At 40.7% G+C, this 26,975-nt stretch overlaps 1 protein-coding gene across 4 annotated transcripts in view; it reads right to left on the bottom strand.

Moving 5' to 3' along the window:
* Positions 1 to 6,916: 6,916 nt before the first annotated feature.
* The window catches only part of prkcab (protein kinase C, alpha, b), a 407,398-nt gene continuing 387,339 nt past the window's right edge, over positions 6,917 to 26,975 (bottom strand). For all 4 annotated transcript variants that reach the window (XM_047037656.1, XM_047037657.1, XM_047037660.1 and 1 more), the window contains 3 exons: positions 20,586 to 20,693; positions 15,832 to 15,972; positions 6,917 to 10,705 (listed from right to left, as the gene is read on the bottom strand). In XM_047037656.1, the coding sequence (XP_046893612.1) occupies positions 10,541 to 10,705; positions 15,832 to 15,972; positions 20,586 to 20,693 (414 nt within the window). In that variant the 3' untranslated portion in view covers positions 6,917 to 10,540. The remainder of the gene's footprint in view (positions 10,706 to 15,831; positions 15,973 to 20,585; positions 20,694 to 26,975) is intronic.

The raw sequence follows: 26,975 nt of genomic DNA, 5'->3' as shown, positions 1-26,975 counted from the left end.
GTAAATAAAGTATGGTATTGCCTAGTGCTAGATGTAGGTAAAAAGCTTGCTTATCTAGCTAGCAATAATCATAATGTTTGCAGAAGGATCTTTGTGACTTAACTAATGCTATTATAGTCAGAGAATGTCTCATAAGGGTGCTTTGGCCACTGAAGGGAAAACTGGGCAACTTTGACTTACTTTCCTCTTCCTCGAAAAAAACCCTCCTTATGTCCATCTCGTCTGTGGAACAGTCATGTCTGAAGTGCTAGCTACAAGCGCGATGCGTTGATCAAAGTATGGGAGTTGAATCTGCGTGCTTGATGCTGTTTTTCTAGAAAACGTGGAGTGGAATTCTATTGCTATTGGTATTCTCCCTACTGATAAAGTGGAACGGATTTGATTGTGAAGCAATGGAAAGATCGCTGGACTAGTAGACAGTCATGCACTAATATTTTCATTGCAAATGTGGAGGGGTCCAAACGACTTTTTTGGGGGGACCCCACAAAGTTACATTGCGGCGACGCCCATGACTGTAGTCTACTACTACACACAAGTTTTACACAAATAACTAAAATATGCTGACCCGCTGGTTGTCTTCACAATTGCCATATCTTTAAAACACTGCTCTCCATTTGGATGTAGAATTGACCCTGGTACGAAATTAAGAAAAGACTCATCAGACGCAGATCGACAACTGTTGTCGACGAGACTGTTGCTGCTGCCGCAATCGTCAATGGAGGCTGACGGGGCTCTCACATAGCAAACAAATCAAAGTGTTTACAGCAACCTACATTAAAATCTCACCACCTGGATGTCTTCACAATAGTCATATCGTCAAAATATTTCCCTCTAAGTTTTTTCGTGTTAAATTGAACTACAAAATTTGCTACGAAAATACTACTATGACGTTCTCTAGCATGGCTGCCGCCTAAAAGACTAGTCTGTCTCACGGGCAACCCGCACTCGCTCAATTTACAAAGACTTTAACGACCTAAATCAAAAATCTGAGATGGCAATTCCACTCAAAATCGCTTTCTCAACAAAGCCAAATGGTTGGAATTTTTCGGGGGGGGGGGGGGTATTTTTTACTCGTAATCCAAGCTCCAATTTGCGTGCTAGAACGTCTATCACGTTGTAGCCATGCGTCGTTGCTGACGTCTGTTGGCGTGGTGACGTAGCTAGCACAGATTACCCTTTGTCGACTAAAGGCACTTTGTTGCCACAAAAACGTTGAAACCTCCTAAACTGTGCAACGGAACGTAAATCCAAATACAAGCAACGCAATCGAGACCAAGACGAACCTTTTGACATCGACATTGTCTATGTAGTCCAAATATTGACTGAGCCTTAGGGGGGCAAAAAAAATAAAAAAAAAATAAATATATATGTGAGATAACAATGGTTTGTGCTCGCCGAGGCAAGCACACCCCAATAAATGTGATTTATAGTCCAGTGCGATCTATATGTTTTTTTCCTCTTCATGACGCATTTTGCCTGATGCGACTTAAGGCCGAAATATGCTTCTGCGTCTCCGTTTACGGATGGGCGGGCGCACGGATACGCACGGATACGGACGTATAGACTGCGTTTATGGTTCTCCGTAGGCTGTGGGTGCTGAAAACAATTCACCGCCAGAAGAGTAGGTGGCGCAACGTTTTTTTGTTTAGACGTCGTTGAGTGTTTATTTACCTAGGTTACCGAAAAGTTGGAGCAAATTTACAAATTAGCCGTTCCATCAATAAAATACGCACTTTTTTAGCAACTACACTGCCCATTTCTCATCACATTTTAATTCAGATTCTGATTTACATGTACCGTTTAGCTGAAATATAAATTGTAAAAACTTTACAAGCAATGGCGGTCAAAGGATTCTGTTCGTCCTGCTATCACGGCAACCCCGCCCTACCCCTGACGCAAGCGGTACTTAATACTGACCAATCACAGCCAAGGGGGTCTCCGTAGCTCTCCGTAGCTACTACGGAGAGTTACAAAATTAAGGAGGTGCACATCAAGCTCTCCGAGGCTCTACGAGGACTGACGGAGAGCTTGTAGAGGGCGTTCCACGGAGACGAGGGCGTTCCCATGTGTCCGTTTTTCGAAAAACGCAGAAGCATATAAAATATAATAATAATAATATATATATATATATATATATATATATATATATTATTATATATATATATATATATAATAATAATAATAATAGAAGCATTAAAAATAAGGTAAAGAAAGTTTCTAAATAACAGGCCTACCAATCATCTTATGTTGACTCAAACATGTTAACAACATGAGTCCGACATATTATATTACATGAAGCTCAAATAACAGTATTTGCGCAAAAATAATTGGGAAACAAATGGTCGCGCGTGCATTACCTGTCCCTGCCAAAGCTGATAAACTTTGCAAACTTATGTCACTGAACTGTACTTATAGTGGGTTAAACAAGGTAAGTTTCTATAGTGCATTGTGTTGCACTCTTTTTGTGCAAGCTTTGAAGAAAATAAAAAGTTATATGACTAATGAGGGGCCTGTGCCAAATAGTGCCTAGGCCCCTGCAAGAAGGCCTTAGCCTATGGCTCAATGGTGTTTTAAGCCCCCAATGGCTCCTTAGAGGCAGCTAACCTCAACCTTAAACCTACCCATCCCCTCGCTGCCTGGAAGGCGCCGTTGGGGGCTTAAAACACCAAACACCCAGCCTATGTGGTGCGCGCACTGGACCGGTGAGCCTAGTCTAACTTCACATTCCAGTCTTAAGGATCAAAGAGCTGTAGAGGAAGGCATTGATGTGCTGTACTCAACCATTCAAAATGGGAGCCAGTGTTATACAGTATAAAGCTCTCTTAGACCTTGAGATCTTGATATCCAACTGCAGTGTTTGTTCATAGATTTCCATATTCACACCCTGTCCACCAAACACCTTAAAAACTCCTTTTACCAGTCTGTGATCAACAGAACTGGACAGATGTACCTTCTACAGCTGTACCTTGGAAAGTTGTTGGAGTGTGTGCTCTAACCTGCCAGGAAGCATACCTTCCACAGGCCCGAGTGCAGGGAAGTCTTGATGTCGGTGCTCTGGTTGAGAGGCAGTATCACTCCCTCTTCCAGGTACAGCCAGTAGTCCGTGCTGACTGCAACTCCCAGAAGTCCCAGGCCGCTGACTTGATAACGATCACTCATTTGAATCAGGTGTGCTGGATCAGGGAAACGTCTAAAACATACAGGACAGCGGCCCCTGAGGACCAGAATTTGACACCCCTGCCCTTAGGCCTTCAAATCACCAAAACCGCCCTGGAAGGTACAGCACATTTCTCCTGTGTTACCAACCCGCAGGGCGCGCGTACACGCACACAAAACTCACAGTGGCGGATTTAGGCATAGGTGACATGGGCAGCCGCCCGGGGCACAGCCAGGGCTACGTTAATGATTTAATGTCACCGTGTGAGACTGTGGGTTAACTCACCTGGTCGGAGTGGGTGCACTGATTCTAGTTTAGGAGCTGTCTGCAGGTCTCCCACTCAGACGTAGGCTACAAGATGGGTAGGGGGGTGGGGATAGGTTGGAGGTTGGCTTCAGGTCTCCCCACTGGAAGCCTGAGGTAGGGGGAACGGGGCAATCTATGAAATAGTGCACCTCTCACTTTGTACAGTAATGCAATTAGTAAAATCTGACACACTACGAAATCTACCAAATAAAACACAATTCATTCAAAATACTGTGAATATAGGCCTACAGTTGTACAGACATATTGTTGATTTTTTTCGATAATCGTTCAGAATAATAAGCTATAAAACCAGTCTGCACACCACCAAGGTGAATTGGTTTAGTCTTGACTCTTGGTTGGCAGTGTTGAGTGTTGGGGGATCATATTTGTGTGTGTGGGGGGGTGGGGTGGGGTCGGGGGGGATTTGGGTCGGGGGGGTGGGTTCGGGGGGGTGGGGGGAGCCACAAGCAAATTTGACGTGTGAAATCTTTAGCACAGTTGTTCTCAAAGTGTGGTCCGCAGACCACTGGTGGTCCGCCACTGCCCCCGTAGTGGTCCGAGACGGCCACAAGTAAATTATTGCGACATTTCTAACATACATCTCAGAATGAAGAGAACACAGTCAGTAGCGTAATCTATTAAAGTAGGCTACACACGTTCCGCTTTCTGACACCGCAGCCTCTGCACGGGTTGTACCATGTGAGGGAGTTTTCCCCTCCCAAATAGAGTTGGTTGGGTCCATAAGCCCTCTTTTCCAAAACCTTTTCTTAGATAGGCTACTGATTGCCGTAATGATACGCGTCAGGGAGGATGATGGGAGCAGGGCCGGAGTGATGGCATAACTTGACAAGCTTTAACCAATTGAAAAAACGCTTTGTTTATTATACATAAAGCTCAAAAAACGATTCTGCGCTCAAATAATGGCCAAAAATGTTCGCATTAAGTGTGGAAATCGAATGGAAATGTTATGTTTCCAACATCTGTCTCCGTGCCTGACGAACACTCGGATCATCAAGCAGTCTCAAAACTTTTATTTTTTTCTTAGCAGAACTCATAATTAGCAAAATACAATATCCCTTAGAAGATCATGTGCTGCTAACAATTGTATGGTGCAGGTCTGGGTAGGAGCAGAGGCCCGTTGTTCCGGGGATATACTATTTAGTTAGATGGTCCGCAAGTTTTTATTTATTGGCTCAGTGGTCGTTGGTCTGAAAAAGTTTGAGAAACACTGCTTTAGCACGATGTTTGAGTGAAAGAACTATAGAGACTCTAGGCTATCCCTCAAATATCGGCCCATGTGTAGCCTGGTGCTAACAATTATGGTTGACTGACACCAAGGCTATGGATGTGTCTACTACCGCGCACTTGTGCACTTCGAGCACTGACTGACTGAGTGCTTAGGGCGCTTCACTCACAAAACCAGAAAAATTCAGTGCACTGAAAGTACCCGGATGGCGCACTGCAAACGGTCCAAAAAACAACGATGTACACTACTCGCCCTAAACGGGCGCCATCTTGGCTACGTAGCGGAAAAGGAGGAGCCCTTTCGGCAGCTTTTTCCATTTGAGTGGAGAAGCGCGTTCATTTTGGCAGGTTTTGCGGGTGTGGCGAGCACATTTGCGTCCGTCATTTCCACCAAGTGTTTAACGTAAGTGTTCCATTTGAGACAGCACTTATCAGCGACGGAGTGCACTGAATATGTAAGTGCACTGTTTTGCAGGGCACTGTATTGCAGTGTACTTCATAAAATGCGAGGTAGTAGACACAGCCTATATGACCAGAGTGTGTGCAAGGAGCTACTCGGTGTTGATAAACCATGACCATGCTTATTGGTAGTGATCGGCAGTAGCGTCGCTACTTGTAGATTACATTTCTGATGTTCATACATAAAGTTGGTGGATTATTGTGTTGACAAAGCACTGAAAAAGCATCTCAAATATCCCGTTCTGCAGTTCACGTTACAACCGATCTCACGAGAGCCGAGTACAGTGAGGGTCGTCATCGTCTCATCTCCACTCACGCAGCGCCTGCGGCCAGTCTGACTAGATAACAGCAATTGTGTATGAGCATTGTGGATTAGGCTATTGTTCAATAAATACATCTAAACATATTTTAGACTTTCAGATGGCTGAGTGGTGAGGGAGTCGGGCTAGTAATCAGAAGGTTGCTGGATCGATTCCCCGCCGACAATGTTGTGTCCTTGGGCAAGGCACTTCACCCTACTTGCCTTTGGGGGAATGTCCCTGTACTTACTGTAAGTCGCTCTGGATAAGAGCGTCTGCTAAATGACTAAATGTAAATGTAAGTAGCTACTAATTAGTCAAGATACTTTTGACAGATTTTTTTTATTTAGCTTGCTACATTTTTAGTGGTAGCTTCTGTGTAGTGAAACTGAATTTATTGTAGAGTATCTAGTAGCTTAGCTCACTACACATATCAAGTAGGTTGCCCATCACTGCTTATTGGTTCTCATCCAGTGTATAAAACATATATGGAACAGGCCATTGGCAATACTGTCCATGTTACTGTTAGAATGAACGTCGCATCCAGACACGCGACTCGCATGAAGTTTGTAGAAACTGCCATGTAACTAGGCAATTTTCAGTAGGCCTATTGCAAGTAAAGACAAAATCTGATAATAGCACATCTTGCTTAAACACAATTGAGAAAGCTCTTATTTAATTCTTACCCTTTGTTCAAAGGCAGTGCTGTCCTCAGTGCTCTGTAGTCACCTTTTTTTCTTTGTGTTTGGTTAGACTATGGTCATGACCGCATAGTAGTTCTGCGTAGTTTAGGTCTTCGTTTGGAATTCAAGTGCGCTTCCTGAAGAGACTCGTTAACTTGTGTCCAGATGCTCGTAAGCTGTATCCCACTCTGCCCCACCGCTCGCTTTGAATGATCAGATTTCGCTGTGCGGAGAGCAAGAGCAGAATGTGTGTGCGTGTGTGTGTGTTAGAGATAGAAATGCAAGCACCAAGGCCAGGTCCCCTTATCTCAAATATGATGAATGCTCCATTCACGTGTTGACGGATGATGAAGGTAGCCTATATATGTGCAGTTAGGACATGTTGCCTTGAACTATTTCGAGTTGTAAACATACTACTCCATGCAGCCTACTGTTCATAGTCAATTGGTTTTAGATTCTCAACAAGTGAAACGACAGCAGGCTTCGCTCTCTTCGAAAGCATGTAAGAATTATCCGGATGGAGACGTAAGCACATTTGGTTGGTTGGAATATCAGATAAGCACTGTAATAAATGTATAGTCTATAGACTGAAGAACAGCAGACTTCTTATTATGAGCGCATCTTAATTGTCCTATAGTTTTTAGTCTGCAATTAAGCATTGTGGCGCTTACATTGACGCAAGACTGTCACATTATGACAACCATAGACTTTGCAAATAATGATTAGCACTTTCTTTTTTTTTACCAGACCATGAAAATGGTTGCAATTTCATTTATTTTATTAATACACAGTATCCCTCATACCACAACAATGGAACTAGGAATAAAAGCAAGGAGAGTGTAACAAAAATAAAAGGTAAAACATCGACGTGACCACATTTGTATTGTGATGACCTAAGCCTAAATGAGGATTTAGTTCACTCTGATGGCATGACCAATCCAGGGGTCTGTCATATAGTTGATCAAATAGGCTGTATTCTCCAAAAACTGATTCTCAATGTGATCCCTGTCTTTAGTTGGCCCAATCCTAACCCTGTTGACAATCCACAGCTGAGGAAAGGAGGTCTGTGGATATAAAATATGGGAACATCTACACTCTAAAAGGAATGCTAAATAACTCATTGTAACCACTAATGAACCATTCCAGACAGGTTCTAGAACCTATTAACTCCCAAGTATTGCCTGTAAACCCAAAAAGATGTTTCTATCTTTTGTATAATCTGCAACCAATATACCACTGTAGTCAAACTAGTTTTCTTAGTCTAATACTGTGTTAATTTTTGTTGACCTGAAAACTGAGGTTTCATGATGAGTAAGCATGGGAGGTTTGCATCTGAAAACAATTATATAGATATATTATCGTTCCCTCTTTTACAGTGTATAGTTGCTACTGACACCATAAAATGGCTTGTTTGGATTTCTTAAACCACAGAGGACCCAGGTAGATGATTAGGGTGTCTTGTCACTTGCATCAGCCAGGTAATAGGCTTTAAAGTGAAGAAAGTAGGATTTCCTGGCTTGTTGAGTGCACTGTGTCCACAACCACGTCGTGATACCTGCAGCCTCTTACATAAATGTTTGATAAACATTATAAACTGGTTAAATAGCATAAACTAAATAAAAGTTTGGGCAGTTGGAAAACCATTGTGCTGTTACTGCCAAGGCCTACTCCAAGTAGTCGGATGCTATCTTTCAGTAAGTCAAGGTCTATGTACCTTATTTTTTGGAAAATAAGCCGCATTTTCTATAAACCGCACCCCACCAGAATGGGAGATTTGTGTTTGTAAATCTGAGTATAAACCGCACTTGATACGGGAACAATGATACCAAGCAATGAGTAGGCTATACTAGTAGGCGATCTTACAGCATGCCGTTGTGTAACACACTTCAAAAACGAAAGTGCGTAATGTATGTTTTCTATTGCCCGGGAGTGAACTAATCTTTACTTTTAGACGTGTGAGTTCTAAATATTTCCGACGGTCCCCAAAGCGTAATTTATTTTTCAGAAACGGTAGCTAGCTAGCTTTAGTTAGCTTCCAGGCTAAGTTAGCTAGCATAATACTTGTAGCAATGCAACTACCATGCTAGTGTTACTTGTTAGCCTTCTCATAAGTACATTTTGAAGCCACACTAAAGCGTTTGTGGCATACTTTTTGTCCATCGGAAAATAGTTGAAATATTCAAAATTGTATATGTGCAACGTTCGATGTGAGACCCGCATTCAAACGATCACATATGTGCGACGCTACTCTTTAACGGGTTAAATAGCATTCATGCTATTCGTGCTATAAGCGCATCGAAATATAAGCCTCAACACATCAAGAAAAATTTAAAATCGGGGTATAAACCTCTGCTTTATTTCCGAGAAATAAGGTAAACCCAAATTAACGAAGCTGATCATATTTCTTAGAAAACATTTTGTATTTTATTTTTTGTTTATTTTGGATAGCCTTTACCGCTTGGCTCTCAGTTTGGTACAGGTGAGAAAAGCTAGATAACTCACCGAAACAACAACCGATACACTCTTTTTGTTGCAGATAGTTAATTATAAGCTTCGACATAAAAAAACTTTTTGGGAGAACTTTATAAAGGATACTACTCCACAGCAACTTGAAAACGCACGAGGAGAGAAGCGCAAGAGGCTTGCTGACAGGCTAATTTCATTCTACGTGAAAAAGCGGGACGTCCACGCTCTAAACCTGGGTTCTCTGTAGCATGCAACAGCCTCTCTCTCATGCTTAGTTTATGCCTAGCCTTCCACATGCACACAGTGTAACCAAGAAAACTTGAATCAGATAGCTGAGAGCCTTGAGATCTTCGCACCATAACCAGGATTTTCAAACAATCAACACACGTGCAAGGATGCCAGTGGCGCGACCATTGAAGACATACACAATCTCAATTTAGGAGTCTGCCCCCAGAGAGGACCAAGGCAAGAGTGCATCCAGCTATTGCACGCACCGCTGTCAAACCTATACTGCATATCATCTACATGACATTGAACAGTAAAAAAAAACACTGTGGATAAACAGAGGAAAAGCTGATTACAAAGCTACCAAAGATTCAACCAAACATATCTGTTTTTGGAATAATCTAAATATATAAATGTTCAAACTGTCTAAGGTAGTAAAGGGACATTCAGTTTGTGGTATAAAATCAGCAAGTTACTGCTCTTTTCGAAACCTCTCTTTTGAAATATATTTACAAAATGGTGGACATACCATATATAGGATAAACATTTCTCTGGACAGAAAGCAGAACTGGCACAAAACTTCCATTTACAATGAAAAGATAGTGTAGGTAGTGCAAACATAGAACAATTATATATTAACAAATCCCATAATACTTGGTTTACAATGATAGATATTAGACATGTACTGCATCCCTAGAGTCTACAGCTCATTTAGTCAGAAAATAAGCATGCAAAAGAGAACTGCTTTGTGCATAAATAGCCTCTTCAGAAATCAGTTACAGACAGCAAACGAGTCCAGAACAAACAATGGTTTTCATTTCAAAGACTTTCTCGTTCCAGTGTTTCCATCACTTTCGGTGGATTACATTTTGTTGCCAATGAAACACATCAAATCTGAATCCTCCTTGAGTGTCAACATGCTGAAAGGCTGTGGACCAAGCCAAGAGGGACAGACAGACATTATCTTCGACTACAACAACAGATATGTTGTAAGATACTGTATATATGTATTCTTGCATTGCAGGATGAGTAAATGTAATCTATATTATGTCCCACTTACAGTATATTTTGGCACTCGTTACAGTAGACCAACTCTTCTCAGTATAGAAATATAATGTCGCAGTTCAGAAATGGCAGCACAGTAGATAGAGAGAGGAAGGAAAAGAGAAGACAGTAACACATACTGTCATTAGTTTTCACATGCATTGTAGCTAATTGCAAACTAGATGAAGAGGGAGGAGTTTCTTAACGTCTTAAGACACCACCCACGCGAATCATGGGGTAGCCTCTGTAGGGCAAATACAGTAAATGACACAAGGCTTCTAATCAGAATTTCTTGAGGACAACATGGTGGGGGGAGTTGTGACGAAGTTCCAGTACACTCCAGACTTGACAAGGGCAGATAGGCATTACAAGGCCTACTGTATTGAAATTAAACTTTAAATAACAGTAAACCTGAATCTGCAGCCCACACAATCTTAACAACCAGCCCCCTGTCACCTCAGCTCATTTCAATATAGAGATTATAGAATGTGTTTACAGAATGTTGCCGTAAGTAGAGTTCTCAGAACACACCAATGATATATTAGTCTCTTTGACAGTGGGATGTTGGCATTTGGTGTTTTGGAAGGTCCATTCTGTCCAAATCCTCGTGGTTCGCCCTCTGCCTGTTATCTCCCCTTTCCTCCTCTCCTCTCTGCTCATACCACACTGTGCAAGGATGGATGGCTGAACTGGGGGTTGATGTAGGAGAAGCCAGCAAACTCGCTTTGGTCAATATTGGCGATGACCAGTTGGTCTGGAGGGGTGAGCATGGGCTGGGTACGGGTGAAGAACTTGTCAAAGTTTTCCGCCCCTTTTCCACACTGCAAAAGGAGATGAGAGATTGGTGCCATTAGATGGAGACAGGGTAGGGGCCCCTTCTAAACTACTGAAACCAGCTCTGTTTGCCTGTGAACAGTGACTGACACTTTTATGTTTTGCAGCCATCCCATTTGATGTTTGGTGAGGGTTAGGACACAACTGCTCTTACAGGGCTATTTATAAACCATTTGTGGCAACGCTGTTTTGCTGTAGGCACAGTGGGCAGTGAAGGAAAGGAGGGAGGGAGTGAGGGAGGAGGTGGGGGTCTCACATTGAAAAGAGTGTGTTTGTAGTATTACAAGGGGCTGGTGATGGAAGGAGTGCGTGTATGAGGGTGGAAGGTCTGGTGACGGAGGGACTGGGGTTAATGGGGGTGGAGGGACTGGTGATGGAGGGAGTGGGGTTATGGGGGGGAGGGGCTGATGACTGCAGCTGTGCTCCCATGGTCTTTTCAACCTCCCACTCGGGTACAGAGCTGCAGGCTCACTTTAGCCCACACCATACTTGGCAAAGATGAATCACAGGATGTACATACACGCACGCATGCGTCCATACACACTATGGTGCATATTCATTATGGGGCGTGTTCCATGCCCTGGTTTATATGCAAAGGGCTCACTAGCGCCTGCATACGCCTGCATGATCATATCAAACCTCTGAACGCACGCGAGCAATTTACATACACTTGGACACACAGGCATTACACACGTCACGTAGGTGCTGTGCAAACTTTTTGTTGTGGCCAACTGCAGGTAACCTAACCTATATAGGTTATATGTTGTTATTATTATGTCGTAAGATGAGGATCTGCGTTTGTTGGCTGTATCCCAACACCAGACAAGGAAAGAGACTGAGGAGCATCCGACTCACTTTATTTTCATTTATCCTTTCAACTGGATGAAACTGAAAGCACTTGGAGGCTACGATTGAAATGTCTATGTAATAACAACTTTAATTGCTAAAACAATGCAATGTCTATGACCGAAACGCATACACCAGGGTAAATATCCTACAGGAAATGGAATTGGCCTGTGGTGACATAGGTGTGGAGTGTTTAGAGTTTTGCCAAAAGGGTCTGATTCGACAAATGGGTTTAGGGCACTGAACATTTGATTCAAGAGAATGGGGTTTAGTGTTTTAGCAATTGTGCAAAACTGTAAGTTGTGATGGTTACTGTAATATTTTATTTGTATTTACTGTGTATACATAAACACGTGACTTCGTAACTACATGACCTGAATGCTGTGTTCTCAATTGTTTTGTGTTGTGTCTAATGATTGCTCCATAGTTTTTATATATTGATTGGCTGTGTTTATGATCTGAATGCATTGTTTGATTTTGAGCACAGGTTAAATGGTTTAGTGACAAGTGTTGGATTTTGCCAAGAGAGTCAGAGGTTTTGGAAATTTAGTTTGAAGATTTGGTTTTGTGTTTACAGTTTTGAGAAAATGAGTGACTGTTTCAAGAAATGTGTTTTAACAATTGTGAAAAACTGTAACATGTACATCATAACAGGGGTACAGTCCTCTGGGCGAGTTAAAAAAGTAGTTACTGTCAGTTTGAGTTTGAGTCCTGGCTATATAGTGGCTTTTGCTAAACTGCATTTTGTGATATCAGAACTTGTATGACAATAACATATATTTATTTATATTTTATAACATTACATCCAGTTGAAAAATGTAATGAAAAGAAAGTGAGTTGGGTAGTCCTCAGTCGCTTTCCTTGTCTGGTTGCTGCTGCCATCTAAAGAAGCGCAGACCCTTATCTAACATAATAACAATTTATAAAGGCTAGGTTACCCGCAGTTGGCCACAACTGAAAATTGCAAGACAATAATAACATGGTGGATGAGACCAAGTGGATGGTGGATGAGTCCAGCCATGGCTTGTTTGTAAGGCAGTTCATTGTAGCGATTGGAAACATTTCAAGTTCAAGTCTTTTATTTGTCAAGTACACAGTAGGACTGTAACTAACGATTATTTTGGTATTCGACTAATCTATCGAAAAAAATTTTGATTAATCGACTAATCTAATGATTATTTTTCCCCCCCCAAAAAAAGAATGACAAAATGTTGACATTTGAATTCAAATGTATTTGAGTTACAAGTTGTGTAAACATGAAACATCATTATACATATTCAAAATAGTAATACAAATTAAAGTGCAAAATGCTTTTAAAAGTGAAGTGCAAACAAAGTTTTAATTCATGTAGGCTATAGTATCATATTTTTGTATAATGCTAGAGTAGATCTCTCGTAATTGTGTTGATATTAAATTATTATTTTTCCACAATATTTAGTTTGACGAATGCTAAGTGGAAGAGGTTAACTTTTCAGAACGAACGAAAAGACAGGCTACTCTGATAATTAACTGATTTACTACATTGCACGTAAAATAACTGAAATTGCGTTAGCAAGCATCGTCCACAAGACGTTCTTATAATTCACTGATTAACTACATTGCACGTAAAATAACTGAAATAGCGTTAGCAAGCATCCTCCATGAGACGTTCTGTTTTCCAACATGTAAGCGTAAATCTTACGATAAGTTAACAAGGCTAACGTTACTTTTAACTTGGACATTTAACTTAAACTTAACTATTAGCAGGAGAAGACGTGATGGCTCCAGGATGCGTCCGTTTCAAATGTTCATGCATTGCCGTGGTGCTGGAATGAAATGCTAATTCCATTTAACAGATGCTGCATTGTACTTTTTTATTTGGTTTGCTGGTAAAATATTCCCAGACTTTTGAAGCTCTCGGTCTAACTTGTTTCGGCTCTCCCACCATAGATATATATGTTCATATATGCAGGGCTCTCAAGTTTTGAAGACAGGCAAGAGTGACATTCTCTCTCCCCCACCCCCCCCCCCCCTCAGGGGGTCAAAATAAATAAATAAATTGCTTTTTACCTGACATCTTTCAAAGGCAGCAATGATTAATGCATCCATGGCCAGGATATGATAGTAAAATATGACATTATTTTAAAAGTAAAAAAAATCGAGCCTATATACATCCCACACAGGGTTCGATCCTACACACGGGGTTCTGACTACTAAGCGGCGCCACTACCAACTACGCCAACGAACGCTAGAAAACCGTGGATGCGGGTGGCTTTTTCTTACCTGACGAGTGAGTTTCACCGATACACACCGGCTACATCTATGAACTACTTGTTCTGAGCAGGTGTTGTCAGTGAACAGGCTGTAAAACTGTTGGTTGAGAGACTCGTGAAAAACTGATGCTAATTATCTGGGAAATGCTTTTTAAAAGCAGTCAAGTTGTCATTGTTGTCACAACAAGTTGAGAATTTGTTGTAACATTAAAACAGGAGATCATGACTGTGCTCAAAGTGATGCTCGAGCTCCAGCAGTTTGCTTTGTAGGTGAACAAAACTTTCGGAAACGTAGCAGAATTCCGAAAAATTACAGGATATGCTTTTTTTTCATTGGTTGTTGCTTGAAATCTTACCCAGATACAATGATGCTATTTTCCGATTGGCTATTGTATAGACCCTTTCTTTTTTTTTGATGATAGGTGGCAGGCTCGAGTAAGAACTCAAGGGGAGACGCGCTTGACTGCCGGTTCCATAGTGAGAGTGGGGCGGCCAGAGGAATTTTGGTTGGGTGCTGCGGCATATTCAATATATTATAAATATTTTTTTTCGGCGTGAGAAATACAATGTGTGGCGGGAGGGCGTGACTAAAGACCGAAATTAGTGACTGTCACTCTCAATGCGTGACACTTGAGAGCCCTGTATATATCTGTCTCCCACACTCTGTTCCGCCATGATTCAGAAAAGTTATTTTTCTTTGCCTTGGTGTATATACGTCTATGCCTTGGTGCGACAGTGTAAGTGGTACTGCCCCCTGCACTTCCGGTAGGTCATTGCAATGCTGAATGAAAATTACCGGCAGCTCTGAACCTTTAATAATATATATATAATATATGACGCGTCAACGATAAAAATCCACATTGACAATTTTTCACAATCGACAAAGTCGATTTTGTCGACTATTCGTTACAGCTCTAGTACACAGAACAACACAAGGTTAGACTGAGCACTGAAATTCTTAAGACAAGACAACGCAAGCACCTGGCATAACATAACATATAAGTACACGGAACATAATTTACATCTATGCTGAGCTTAAATAAGTGAAATTTCCTAAATATACAGATAGCAATCAATAATCGACTATACTAACCCTAATACTAAAACGTCCTAAATTACAGATAACAATAAAGTACACTATACTAACCCTAAATGCACATAAAACCTGTTTCAACCCTATAGCCTATTCTAACCTAAGTGGAGTACAGTACAATAGTGTAAATTTGCAGATCAGTGACTAAGTCAATGACCATACAGGAGCCTGGTGGCGAGGTACAGTGATTTTTATATTTAGATTGCAGATTTTGTGCCATTTAATAGCACAAAACAAATTTTGGACCAGCGATCCCTTGATATAGCTTAAAGAACCAATACGTCAATGCGTGCAGGTGTTTGTAGGGGTTTGCAGGACAAACAACGCCTGCTTATACGCACATCTTATCAAATGTAATATGTGCTAAATACGTATCTATTAAAGGTGTAGTAAAGTGTAGTGTTCATGTGGCGCCAAAATACACGTACCACACCCATAGCAGGTACACGGTGAATGCACTGTGTGCAGTGGTGCCTGGCACGGCATATGCCCCATATGGAATACGCCCCATACACACACGTACACACTAAGGAATGCTTTACAATGAAGATCCTACATCAAAACAAAAACCCACATCTGATAAACCCACATAAAAAAGAGCCATATGTCCCTCATAAAAACTTAATGATTCCACATTTGAGTCTAAACATATCCACTACAGAGTTTTAAAGATCTCTAGCTTGTCTTGGCAAGGGGGAGGCTGTGAGTGGAGCCTGCATCAGCATTTGATCATGAACACCTCAAGTTCTTAACTGTGTGTTCTGACAGTTTCCAGGGCATATAGAGCTATATGTTAAGACACAATCTTTCATCTTGATCCAGCACTCCCTCTTTGCTGGGTTGTCATTCCACCACTTGGTCCTCCTATGGGCGCATTCTCAGGGGCTCACATTTGAACGCCCCCCCCCCCAGTGACACTCACCACTTTGGGCTTGAACGGCGGCTGGATTTCTCTGTTGGCCAGGCGGTCCCAGTCAATGCGTCTGAAGAAAGCCTGCTCCCTGATGTCCCTCTCTCCCTCTGGCCCACAGCCCAGGCGCTTGGATGGATGCTTGGTCATCAACTGGGTGGTGGCATCAAGAAGGTGATTGGCATATGGGGAAGGAGATATATGATATGGGGTAGAAGAGAAAAGAGAAGAGAAAAGAAGAGGGGAGAAAGGTGGCCTTTAGTCTGTAGTTTTGTCTCAGTCAGTTATACTTTTACAGTAGCTGTCGTAGACAAAAATGTTTAGGGTTCCTCCGGTAGGAGAGAACCTATTGTTTTTGTTAGTATTCCTATTATTAGGGTTCCTCCGGTAGGAAGAAACCTATTGTTTTTGTTAGTATTCTTCTTAATAGGGTTCCTCCGGTAGGAGGAAACATATTGTTTTTGTTAGTATTCTTATTCTTGTTATATTTCTCCACTAAATGGCCCAATAGCTCAAAAAGTCCTGGACCCGATTTTTTTCAATTTGGTCCACTGATACAACAGGTCACTCATTACTCCCAGACGGCTAGTGGCCCATGTGAGCCCATAGGTCACATGGGCTCACAGGTTAATAGGAGCCCTTATGCCTTAAGAGTAGAGTAAAACATAGAGACTAAATGTGTAAATGGATGTTGAAACTCAGTTCTCTGAGTTAGTGCATGTCAGTTTAGGCAAAGGTTGTCTTTTAAACCTCTAGGTTTAAAATGAATGCAGATTTGATTGGAAATTTTATACATTTATAGTTGGATTTGACATTTAACAGCCATTTAATTCATTAAGCAAGTTGTTTAACTCCAACAACCACAACACAGTACATATGGTATACAAAGCTGCAGTCAGATTTGGTGAAATTGTTCGCTTGGATGTTATCTTGACATATACATGGGGTCTTGATGATGATGCGCACGCAGCTTCAAGGCAGAAAGACGCGTCCCACCTCAGGAGACTTCTCTCCATATCTCGTCATATCACGCAGTCGGAGCACAGCCAGATCATCAACGTCAGCGCTCTTGGGTACCCAGCATGCAGTGCGGCATGTCAAAAAATATGGAACTATATTAGACTCTTTATTCGAATGGAAATGCATTTGTCAAATGGCAATTCAATGCGCGCAGTGACAATGCAATCCGCAATTCAAATGGTAAAAGCAGTTGTCAAATGGCAATTTAATGTGCAAATGACAATTCAATCCGCAATTCAGTTTGTATTATTTTGAATACAAATTTGAATGAACGCTTATAGCATTGCATTTCATATTGACACAGTCTTTTTGACTCTTTATTCAAATGGAGATTCAATGTGGAAGCTAAACAGCGCCCCCAGTCTATTGCATTAACATTTACTTGTCATCACGCTCTTTTTGTTAAAAAATTCAAATGGCAATGCAATCTGTCAGTCCCCCTATCAAGGCGGGACCCAACCCGATTGAGGGTAAGACCCAACTCTACTCTGCTTCTGAGTGGCTGCCTCTAACACTGACAACCCAGTAATTCCGCCGAAACCTAACCTAGCCAACGAAGGTAACGAATACCAGCCAATCAGAGGCAGAGTAGTCTATTGGGAGGGGGGTGGGGGGGACAGATAAACTTTGTTGCTACTGTAATGCTAATAACAATATGGCGACAGAAGAACTTGTTGCAACGCTCACTGCCTTTGCAGACGATGTAGATGGAAATCGAGTGTCGTTAACTGATATGTTGCAGATTGCATTGCTACTTTGCACATTGATTTCCATTTGAATAAAGAGTCGAAAAAACCGTGTCAATATGAAATGCAATGCAGTAAGCGTTCATTCAAATTGTTATTCAAAATTGTACAAACTGAATTGCAGATTGCATTGTCATTTGCACATTGAATTGCCATTTGACAATTGCTTTACCATTCGAATTGCGGATTGCATTGTCACTTTGCGCATTGAATTTCCATTTGACAAATGCATTTTCATTTGAATAAAGAGATAAACTTCCATAAAAAAATGCCAAAACTTGTGGAAAATTGTTTGGTTACAACAGCTATGCAAGGGATTTCAGTTGTTGCGTTCGTTCAGTTAGATGTTTGTAATATTGTTGTTTGTTAGTTAAAATAATCTTGTTGGTCACCCTGAGAGTGCATGTTGTGTGGTTTAATCGGAAGTGAGAGTCGGCCATTGTAGATTAATATTTTCAAAGAGATGATCATGGGTAGTGCCATAGACCTATAGTCAATGAGGCTATTCTTGATTGTAAATTGACTGTGGTTCTGGAGAGCAGTCTTCAGGTCATCTTGGAGAAATTCTAAATTGAATCTCTCTGCTGTGTAAATTGCATCTGAAGGCTCATTTCCCAGGTAAATAACATGGACGCCCACAGTCAGGACTGTGTCGACAATGTCAGAAAATTGATTCCTACAGAGGAATCTACAATGGGCCCCGGATTTAATAGCATGGAAATGTGTAACTGCTTCAACTCTTTTGAACTCTTTGACACCACGGTGATACTGATTTACCACAGAGCTAACCACCTTAAATTAACCAAGCTCTGTAGCTTTCACAGATACTTATACTGTGTTTATCATATGCCATGTATTTCCTTGCAAGTAAAGTAAGTAAGTAAGTACATTTTATTTATAAAGCACACTCAAAACACAGCAAGGCTGACCGAGATGCCGAACAAAAGCACAAAAACAGAATCCAAATATATATATTTTTTAAACACTATAAAAAACACAGTAAACAAAATACAAAACAGTGAACAACAGAAAAACAAGCAACAGCAACAGCACAAGTCAAGTGGTGGGAAACGCCAGAAAATAAAGTTCAGTCAAGACAATCACGTATTAGCTTTGAGCATTTATTGTTACATGACATGGACATGTAGATTTACTTTGGCGGAGTGGATGATCTAAGGGAAGCACTCCCTGCCTCCTCGATGCAACACAGACATACATGACATATGAGGCAGGGAGCAATAGAGATATAATCCCCCTGTTGGATAGACACACAGACAGCATGGGGGAGAAGGGGACGGTGGAGGGTGGCAGCAGCACTGATCATACAACGACCGGGGTGAGTGTGTGCATATCCGTGCGTCTTTTAAAGACGCCTTATCGGACGTGGCCCAATGGATATGCGCTGCTACATGGGTGTGGTAGTGGGAGGAGTAATGAAGGTGGAGTAAGACGCCATACGTCCCCGATCACTGACGCGCGCTGCCCGATTGCCCTGCCAGAACTAGCTGCGCTTATGTGGGTCTTAAGCCTGGATTTAAAAACGGACAATGAAGGAGCCTGCCTAATAGATAGGGGAAGCTGATTCCATAGCTTAGGACCAGCAACTGCAAAGGCCCTATCACCTGTGCGTACACAGCGTGATCGGGGAGTGTATAAAAGAAGCTTGTCTGCAGACTTCAGTGACCTAATGGGTGCGTGCAATTTTAAAAGGTCCGAGATATATGAAGGGGTCTGTCCATTGAGAGCTTTAAAAACAAACAAGCAAATTTAAAACGTATTCTAAACTGGACAGGAAGCCAGTGCAAAGATAGCCTGACGTTGTCATACTCATAATTCTAGTCAGAATATGAGTCTGAGAACTCTCCGTTGGGCTTTGACTACAGGGCGTGTTTCAAACGAGCCTGGAAAACAAATGCCTCTTCGCTCAATTGGATAGATCTACAACCAATCAGAGCAACAGAGTATGTGACGTATGTTAAGCACCGCATAGTTGTTGTCAACAGAACTAAACTACAAGCAGACTTGAAGTATGCTTGAAGAATGAATACAAACAATTTTTGCCGGTGTTGTAAAATTAATTTAAGGGTAGGGAGAGTGCTTGTTCACACGGTCAACCTTTTTGAGCGAAACAATAAAGGGCAATGCATATACGAACAAGTTCTCCGTTTAGGATTACAACTCCATCGGGGCCAGCTGATAAATTAAACTTTTACCGAATCCCATAGGAAGGACGGCAAAAACATATTTTCCATTGACAAATGCCTTGATTGCGTCTCTCTGTTCCTCTTTCAAAATTAATGCGCTGTCGATGTCTTCTAAAACATACTCGATGGCAGAATCATAACATCCCAGATCTCCAGCGGTAGCCATGTTTGTTCAAAACAAATTCAACTTAAACGCTCTTTTGTGACGTGGGTGATTACGTTACTGTTGATCATCTGTCCATCATCCTATAAAGCCCGCCCGGCAATTTAATTGGTTCGCCCAGATTCTGGTTTTCTGTAGTTGGTCCCCAATACGAGACCCTCCAGACCCAACTTCCCGACCAAATTATTTTTTGGGCGGGGAGAAGTTGGGCTGGCAGCCAGGCTAGTGCAAAGAGGCCAAGACTGGGGTAATGTGGTCAAACTTTCTAGTGGACGATAAAATTCTGGCAGCAGCATGCTGCACCATCAGAAGACGGGCAATTGAGGGACACCCTTGTGTCCCTTATCAGCCGCACTGTTATTGGGGAAGTTGCAGCCCTCCTTTTGTTGCACATGCTCCTCCACATTGTGCTAAAACAATACATAGAATTGAAGATACAGAAAATGAGTTTGTCTTTGTCAGTCACCACAGCTTTGATCATTTGTCCTATACTGTTATCAAATCACATGTTATTTGTATAGCCCTTTTGGCAAGCAATGTCGCACAGTGCTTCAGGTACTCCAATAGAACTGCACCTGAACCAACCTAAACCCTCAAGGAGGACATTCTGATTGGAGGAGGTCCAGTACTCACGCCCTTGCAGATGGAGACGGCCTCCTTGGTCATTGACTTGGGGTAGGACACGTTGTGCTCCATGATGGACTGGAACAGCTCATCCTCGTCCTCTCCATCAAATGGGGGCTTATGGTACAGAAAACAAAACACAATTTGTTTCTTCGATACTCAACCACACATTCTGTCCCTGTTACTAATCACAAATGCATGCAAATTTGTGTACCCTAAAGTAAAGTTTTCTGTCATCAACATTCTCCTAAAAATCTTTTTTTTTCCATTCAACCAAAAGAATAACATAAGCAGAGGTGTCAAAAGTATTCACATTCACTATTCAAGTAGAAGTATAGATACTAGGGTTTAAAAATACTTCTGTAGAAGTTGAAGTATCAAATCAAGCTTTTTACTCAAGTAAAAGTGTAGAAGTACTGGTTTCAAAACTACTTACAGTATAAAAGTAAAAGTAGTTAGGGGAAAACATGCCATTAAGGACAAACGCTTAGGCACAGGGGTCTATAATACACAACCCCACCTCCCCCCCAATTTTTTTTTTCCAAAGCCATAATGACTTGTTATATTGAAATGACGTTAATGTTGAAAAATGTGGGCTGCATCTGTTTATGCCCATTGAAAATAAACGCATCTTAGTACAGTGCAAATACATGAAAGAACCATATATGTGTAGCCTACTACAAAGCATTAACGTGTTTCATGGAGCGGAAGATATGATGACTAGTTGCCTATAAGTATTGTAATGCTGCAAAAAGTCAAACTTCCGAGGCATGTTATCAATAGCCTTTATTCAAATTAGACGGTGAGTTTGTGAAAGCCATTAGCTCGTGGTAGCCTACTTGGGTGCGCAGAGTTTGCAGCGCTTTCGAAAGGAGTTGTTTTTGCATCCAAACATGTCGAAAAATTCTTCCAGGTACGGCCAGGGATGTAAAAGGGTTGGCTAATCTTCCTAGCTACCAACCTGTTCGCTGGTGCTTGGTTTGGACATTTTGCGTCATTTTGAGTTCTCGAGTCTCTGCCACAGACATCTACGTAGGCTACATACGTCTGCTATTTCCTTGCTTGAGTTTGACGTGATTTTGTGTCATGTGCAGGTGATGGATCACTTATAAACCAATAGGGTGTCGGAATGGTATATGTTTATCCTTCTCATCCTACCACAAACAAATTCGCTATATTACCGAGGTGAAGTTAGTTTCATATTCGACATTCGACATTCGTCTCACATTCGGAAGACGCTACTTTGCAGCGCCGAGTTAGGGACCGGGTGAAAATTACCCATACAATTTTGAAAAATGATGACATTTATAATATTTGTATGACTATAAAACCTCAAACAAACAGCAGAGCATTCCAACAATGTCTGACCTACTTCCACACCCTTTACTTTTTCAATAAAACTTTTTAAATGATAGAAAATCGCTAATCTCTGAAAATAGCATGACATCCTTGCAAATCTAAAAAAAATCTCAATATCTTTTCCAGACTTGGGTCAAAAAATCTCAAATATACACCCGATTATTCTAATAGTGTCTGGCCTACTTCCAAACCCTTTAGTTTTTTAATAAAACCTTTTAAAAAAATGATAGAAAATCGCTTATCTTTGAAAATAGCATGAAATCTTCACTAATCTCAATAACTTTTCCAGACTTGTGTCAAAAAAATCTCAAATACACAGCAGATTATTCTAATAGTGTCTGGCCTACTTCCACACCCTTTAACTTTTCAAAAATGCTTTTTTTTAAATGATAGAAAATCGTTAGTCTCTGAAAATAGCATGAAATCATTGATAATCTCAATAACTTTTTCAAACTTGTTTAAAAAAATCTTGAATATACACCTGATTATTATAATAGTGTCTGGCCTACTTCCACACCCTTTAATTTTTCAATAACGTTTTTAAAAAAATGATAGAAAATCGCTAATCTCTGAAAATAGCATGAAATCCTTGCTAATCTCAATATCTTTTCCAGACTTGGGTCAAAAAATCTCAAATATACACCAGATTATTCTAATAGTGTCTGGCCTACTTCCACACCCTTTACTTTTTCAATAATGTTTAAAAAAAATGATACAAAATCGCTAATCTCTGAAAATAGCATGAAATCATTGATAATCTCAATAACTTTTTCAAACTTGTTTCAAAAAATCTCAAATATACACCTGATTATTCTAATAGTGTCTTGCCTACTTCCACACCCTTTACTTTTTCAATAATGTTTTTTAAAAAATGATAGAAAATCGCTAATCTCTGAAAATAGCATGAAATCATTGATAATCTCAATAACTTTTTCAAACTTGTTTCAAAAAATCTCAAATATACACCTGATTATTATAATAGTGTTTTGCCTACTTCCACACCCTTTACTTTTTCAATAATGTTTTTAAAAAAATGATAGTAAATCGCAAATCTCTGAAAATAGCATGAAATCCTTGCTAATCTCAATATCTTTTCCAGACTTGGGTCAAAAAATCTTTAATATACACCTGATTATTCTAATAGTGTCTGGCCTACTTCCACACCCTTTACTTTTTCAATAATGTTTTAAAAAAAATGATAGAAAATCGCTAATCTCTGAAAATAGCATGAAATCATTGATAATCTCAATAACTTTTTCAAACTTGTTTTAAAAAATCTCAAATATACACCTGATTATTATAATAGTGTCTGGCCTACTTCCACACCCTTTACTTTTTCAAAAAAAAAAAAAAAAAAAATGATAGTAAATCGCAAATCTCTGAAAATAACATGAAATCCTTGCTAATCTCAATATCTTTTCCAGACTTGGGTCAAAAAATCTCAAATATACACCAGATTATTCTAATAGTGTCTTGCCTACTTCCACACCCTTTACCTTTACAATAATATTTAAAAAAAAATTATAGTAAATCGCTAATCTCTGAAAATAGCATGAAATCCTTGCTAATCTCAATATCTTTTCCAGACTTGGGTCAAAAAATCTCGAATATACACCCGATTATTCTAATAGTGTCTGTCCTACTTCCACACCCTTTACTTTTTTAATAAAACCTTTTAAAAAATGATAGAAAATCGCTAATCCCTGAAAAAAGCATGAAATCCTTGCTAATCTCAATATCTTTTCCAGACTTGGGTCAAAAAATCTTTAATATACACCTGATTATTCTAATAGTGTCTGGCCTACTTCCACACCCTTTACTTTTTCAATAAAACATTTTAAAAAATGATAGAAAATAAATCGCTAATCTCTGAAAATAGCATGAAATCTTCACTAATCTCAATAACCTTTATGGAACCCCATATATATTATGATTACAGCCTTTGCTTATTTTCATTGCCTGTTTCTTTTTTTATCTTAAGCGTGCATTTAAACACAGTGGCACAAGTTGTGGCAATGAGTTTTGCCAAACAAAGAACCAGATCTCTGACAATAAATGACAACACAACACCAGGCTTAGGTCTCAATCATGTCTCTCTCAGCTCTGAAAGCCGGAGGACCATCTTTTATAGGGCACAAGAATGTAAACATAGATTGTGTCAGTCAGACAGTATTGACGTTACGACAGTCTCAGAGAAAGAGATTCACTGCTCCCAACACCATGACAACTCTCAGACTAGAGAGTTCATATGGAGCTCTACTTGTAGTCATGACAAGGAACGTTTAGCCAGTACTTTCTCCTGACCCCTAACATCTATTAATCCTGACACATAGACACAATCTACTCTTATTAATAGCAAGTTTACATGAGAACTTACTAACTAGTATCCAATGACTAGTTCTATTGATAAGTGAATAATGTAAGCACATAGGAAATCCCAATTTCTTCATAACTCTTCTTTCATTGGCTCCCTTGCATAGACCTTGCGCGCGTGTGTGTGAGTGTTTGCGTCATCAACCCTAGTTGACCATATAGGTGTCAAGCAAATGGTCACCAGAGTTTGCGTCTCCATCTATTCCAGGTTTGGGAGTAGGCCTCTCTTTCCACACAAGGAATGCTGAACACAGTATCATTTTATACAGAATAAAAAAAGATACATCTTCAATTTTTCTGACAGGCAGACACTCAAAGTGATGGGGTGTGTCAAGGGGTTACATCAGAGTAATCTTACACATACCTCTCTCTCTAATTCGCGCTCTCTGTCTGTCTGTCTGTCTGTCTGTCTGTCTGTCTCTCTCTCTCTCTCTCTCTCTCTCTCTCTCTCTCTCTCTTTCTCTCTCTCTCTCTCTCTCTCTCTCTCTCTCTCTCTCTCTCTCTCTCTCTCTCTCTCTCAGTCAGGTCAGTATCGACTGGATTCAAAATATTCCTTATATATAAAGTGTTTTACCTAAGATTTGACAGCTGAGACTGTCAATTGATCCGTTGTATTTGTTTGTAAACATTCGGGATGAGCGCGCAATTTGGTTGCAGAAAACCGGGAAAGGATAGCATTTAAAACATCAAAAGGACCACACGGATCATACGAATAGTTAGATTTAAAAAGGCAAAACATTTCGAAGAGGACAGCCTTTAAGAGAAAAAGCGATTCCCCATTGATCTGTCACATCATAATTTTGTTTTGGATCACGAAGGTCTTGAACTTTGAGTGAGAATGTCACCCGGTAGCAGGGACGGACTGGGGGGAAAGAGTGGCCCGGGAGTTTTACTGTCAGACCGGCCCACTCAGTAAACGGTGCGCGGCCCACTCATAACACGTTGTCCACTCAATGCATCGATCGCACGTATCGACCAGTCATTGGCTACTTGGAAAAATACCCATATACACCTTGCATTATTTTGGATGATTACAAAGAAATTACATATATGTTGAATTTCTTACGTTAAACTTCCGTTTGACGTAAAGTCCGTAAGAACACATTTCAGAAGACAGGTCAGAAAATTGTCGAAAAATCGGCACCATGTGTGTAAATACAGATCGCAAGGAGCAGTATAAATATCAGTCAGTGAATCCAGCCTACTAAAGGTCAAAGAACAATTTTTACGTATTCAAGCTGTGACATGTGAAATAATATGAGATGCTGGCGATGTCAGAGGGCCGGTTGGTAATGGAAGTGGGCCGGTGTTTTGGACCATCCCAACCCCGTCGGCCCACCGGGGATTCTCCCGGTATCCCCAATGGCCAGTCCGGCCCTGCCCGGTAGACACCATAGTCGGGCGGCAGCCATGTCTTCATGTCATGTCACAAAGTTAATAATTTTACAGTTTTACAGTCAATTCTACATCTATAAAGTCGAGCAAGGCAGATTTCAAGAGATATGGGAATTCTGCTTTTAGCCAGCTGGTCCGATTATTTTTGTGATTTATTTAAAACTGGCAATCTGAGTGAGACTGCGTCTCCGTTTTGACGTTAGCATCAGTCGGGTCGCTCACTGGCAGTGTGCACAATGTTGTATTTCACTCCATTCAACAACAGAAACGTCTGGGAGGACTGCCTATTGTCGATACGGGCCTGCTAGCCAGCATCTCGGATTTCTTTAACCGAATTAAAACCTATTTCATTCATCATTTGCCTGAAAAAGCAACCTCCGTTAGCCAGGTTAGTTTTGCCCGAGCCAGCCTAGTTTTGCCTGTTCACTCCATTCTACCCCAAAAACGTCAGAGAGGACTGCCTGTTGTAGATATGAGCCTGCTGAAGATAGCCAGCTTGGATTTCTTTAACCGAGCCTGTTTCATTCGTCATTTGCCTGAGAAAGCGACCTCCGTTAGTCAGGCTAGTTTTGCCCGATCTCTTGGTTTGCCCGATCCGATTTAAAGGTATCGGGGTCAAGTGACTTTTGTGCATAGACAAGTGAAACGTAAATGTACTTGTCCAAAGGACAAGTGCCTCAAAAAGTCAATGTCAAGCCCTGCAATCCAGTGGCCAGAAATATATGATGACCTGATCGACACTCCAAGTGTAATAGACCCGGGAGAAGTTCCTCTTTTGCAACCGACATGCGCAGTTGAGCCTGCTTGACAGTTGTGTGACGTAGGGTGATAATTGGCCTATATTGTTCTAATGCCTTACTGTTTGCTCATATTTATATTTTTATTCAGCATTATCTCAGAGCGGTTTGTAACAACAAATGTATTAGTACAGCATTTGTAAACTTTTTAAATCCAGGTGTTGGTAATAAACGTAAGTTAATAGGTAAAATGCCTCCGTAAGGAGGAAACCGATTGTTATTGTGAGTTTTATTATTATTATTAGGATTCTTCCGTAAGGAGGAAACCTATTCTGCCATGCAAAGGCAAAAGACCGTAACTTCAATTTTGTCGAAAATGATTTTTTTTCATTTACGGAACAGTTAAGGTCTGCTTTATCAAGTGGCCAAATATCTTAAATTATCTTGTCTGTTTTTCAGAGAAAATAGGTTGTTGTCTTCACCGTAACTTCCAAAAGCCTGCTTTGGCTTTAGAAAGCCAATGCAAAATGCCGTA

Source organism: Hypomesus transpacificus, chromosome 17, assembly GCF_021917145.1.
Source record: "Hypomesus transpacificus isolate Combined female chromosome 17, fHypTra1, whole genome shotgun sequence".
NCBI lineage: Eukaryota > Metazoa > Chordata > Actinopteri > Osmeriformes > Osmeridae > Hypomesus > Hypomesus transpacificus.
This window is presented reverse-complemented; position numbering and strand designations above follow the sequence as displayed.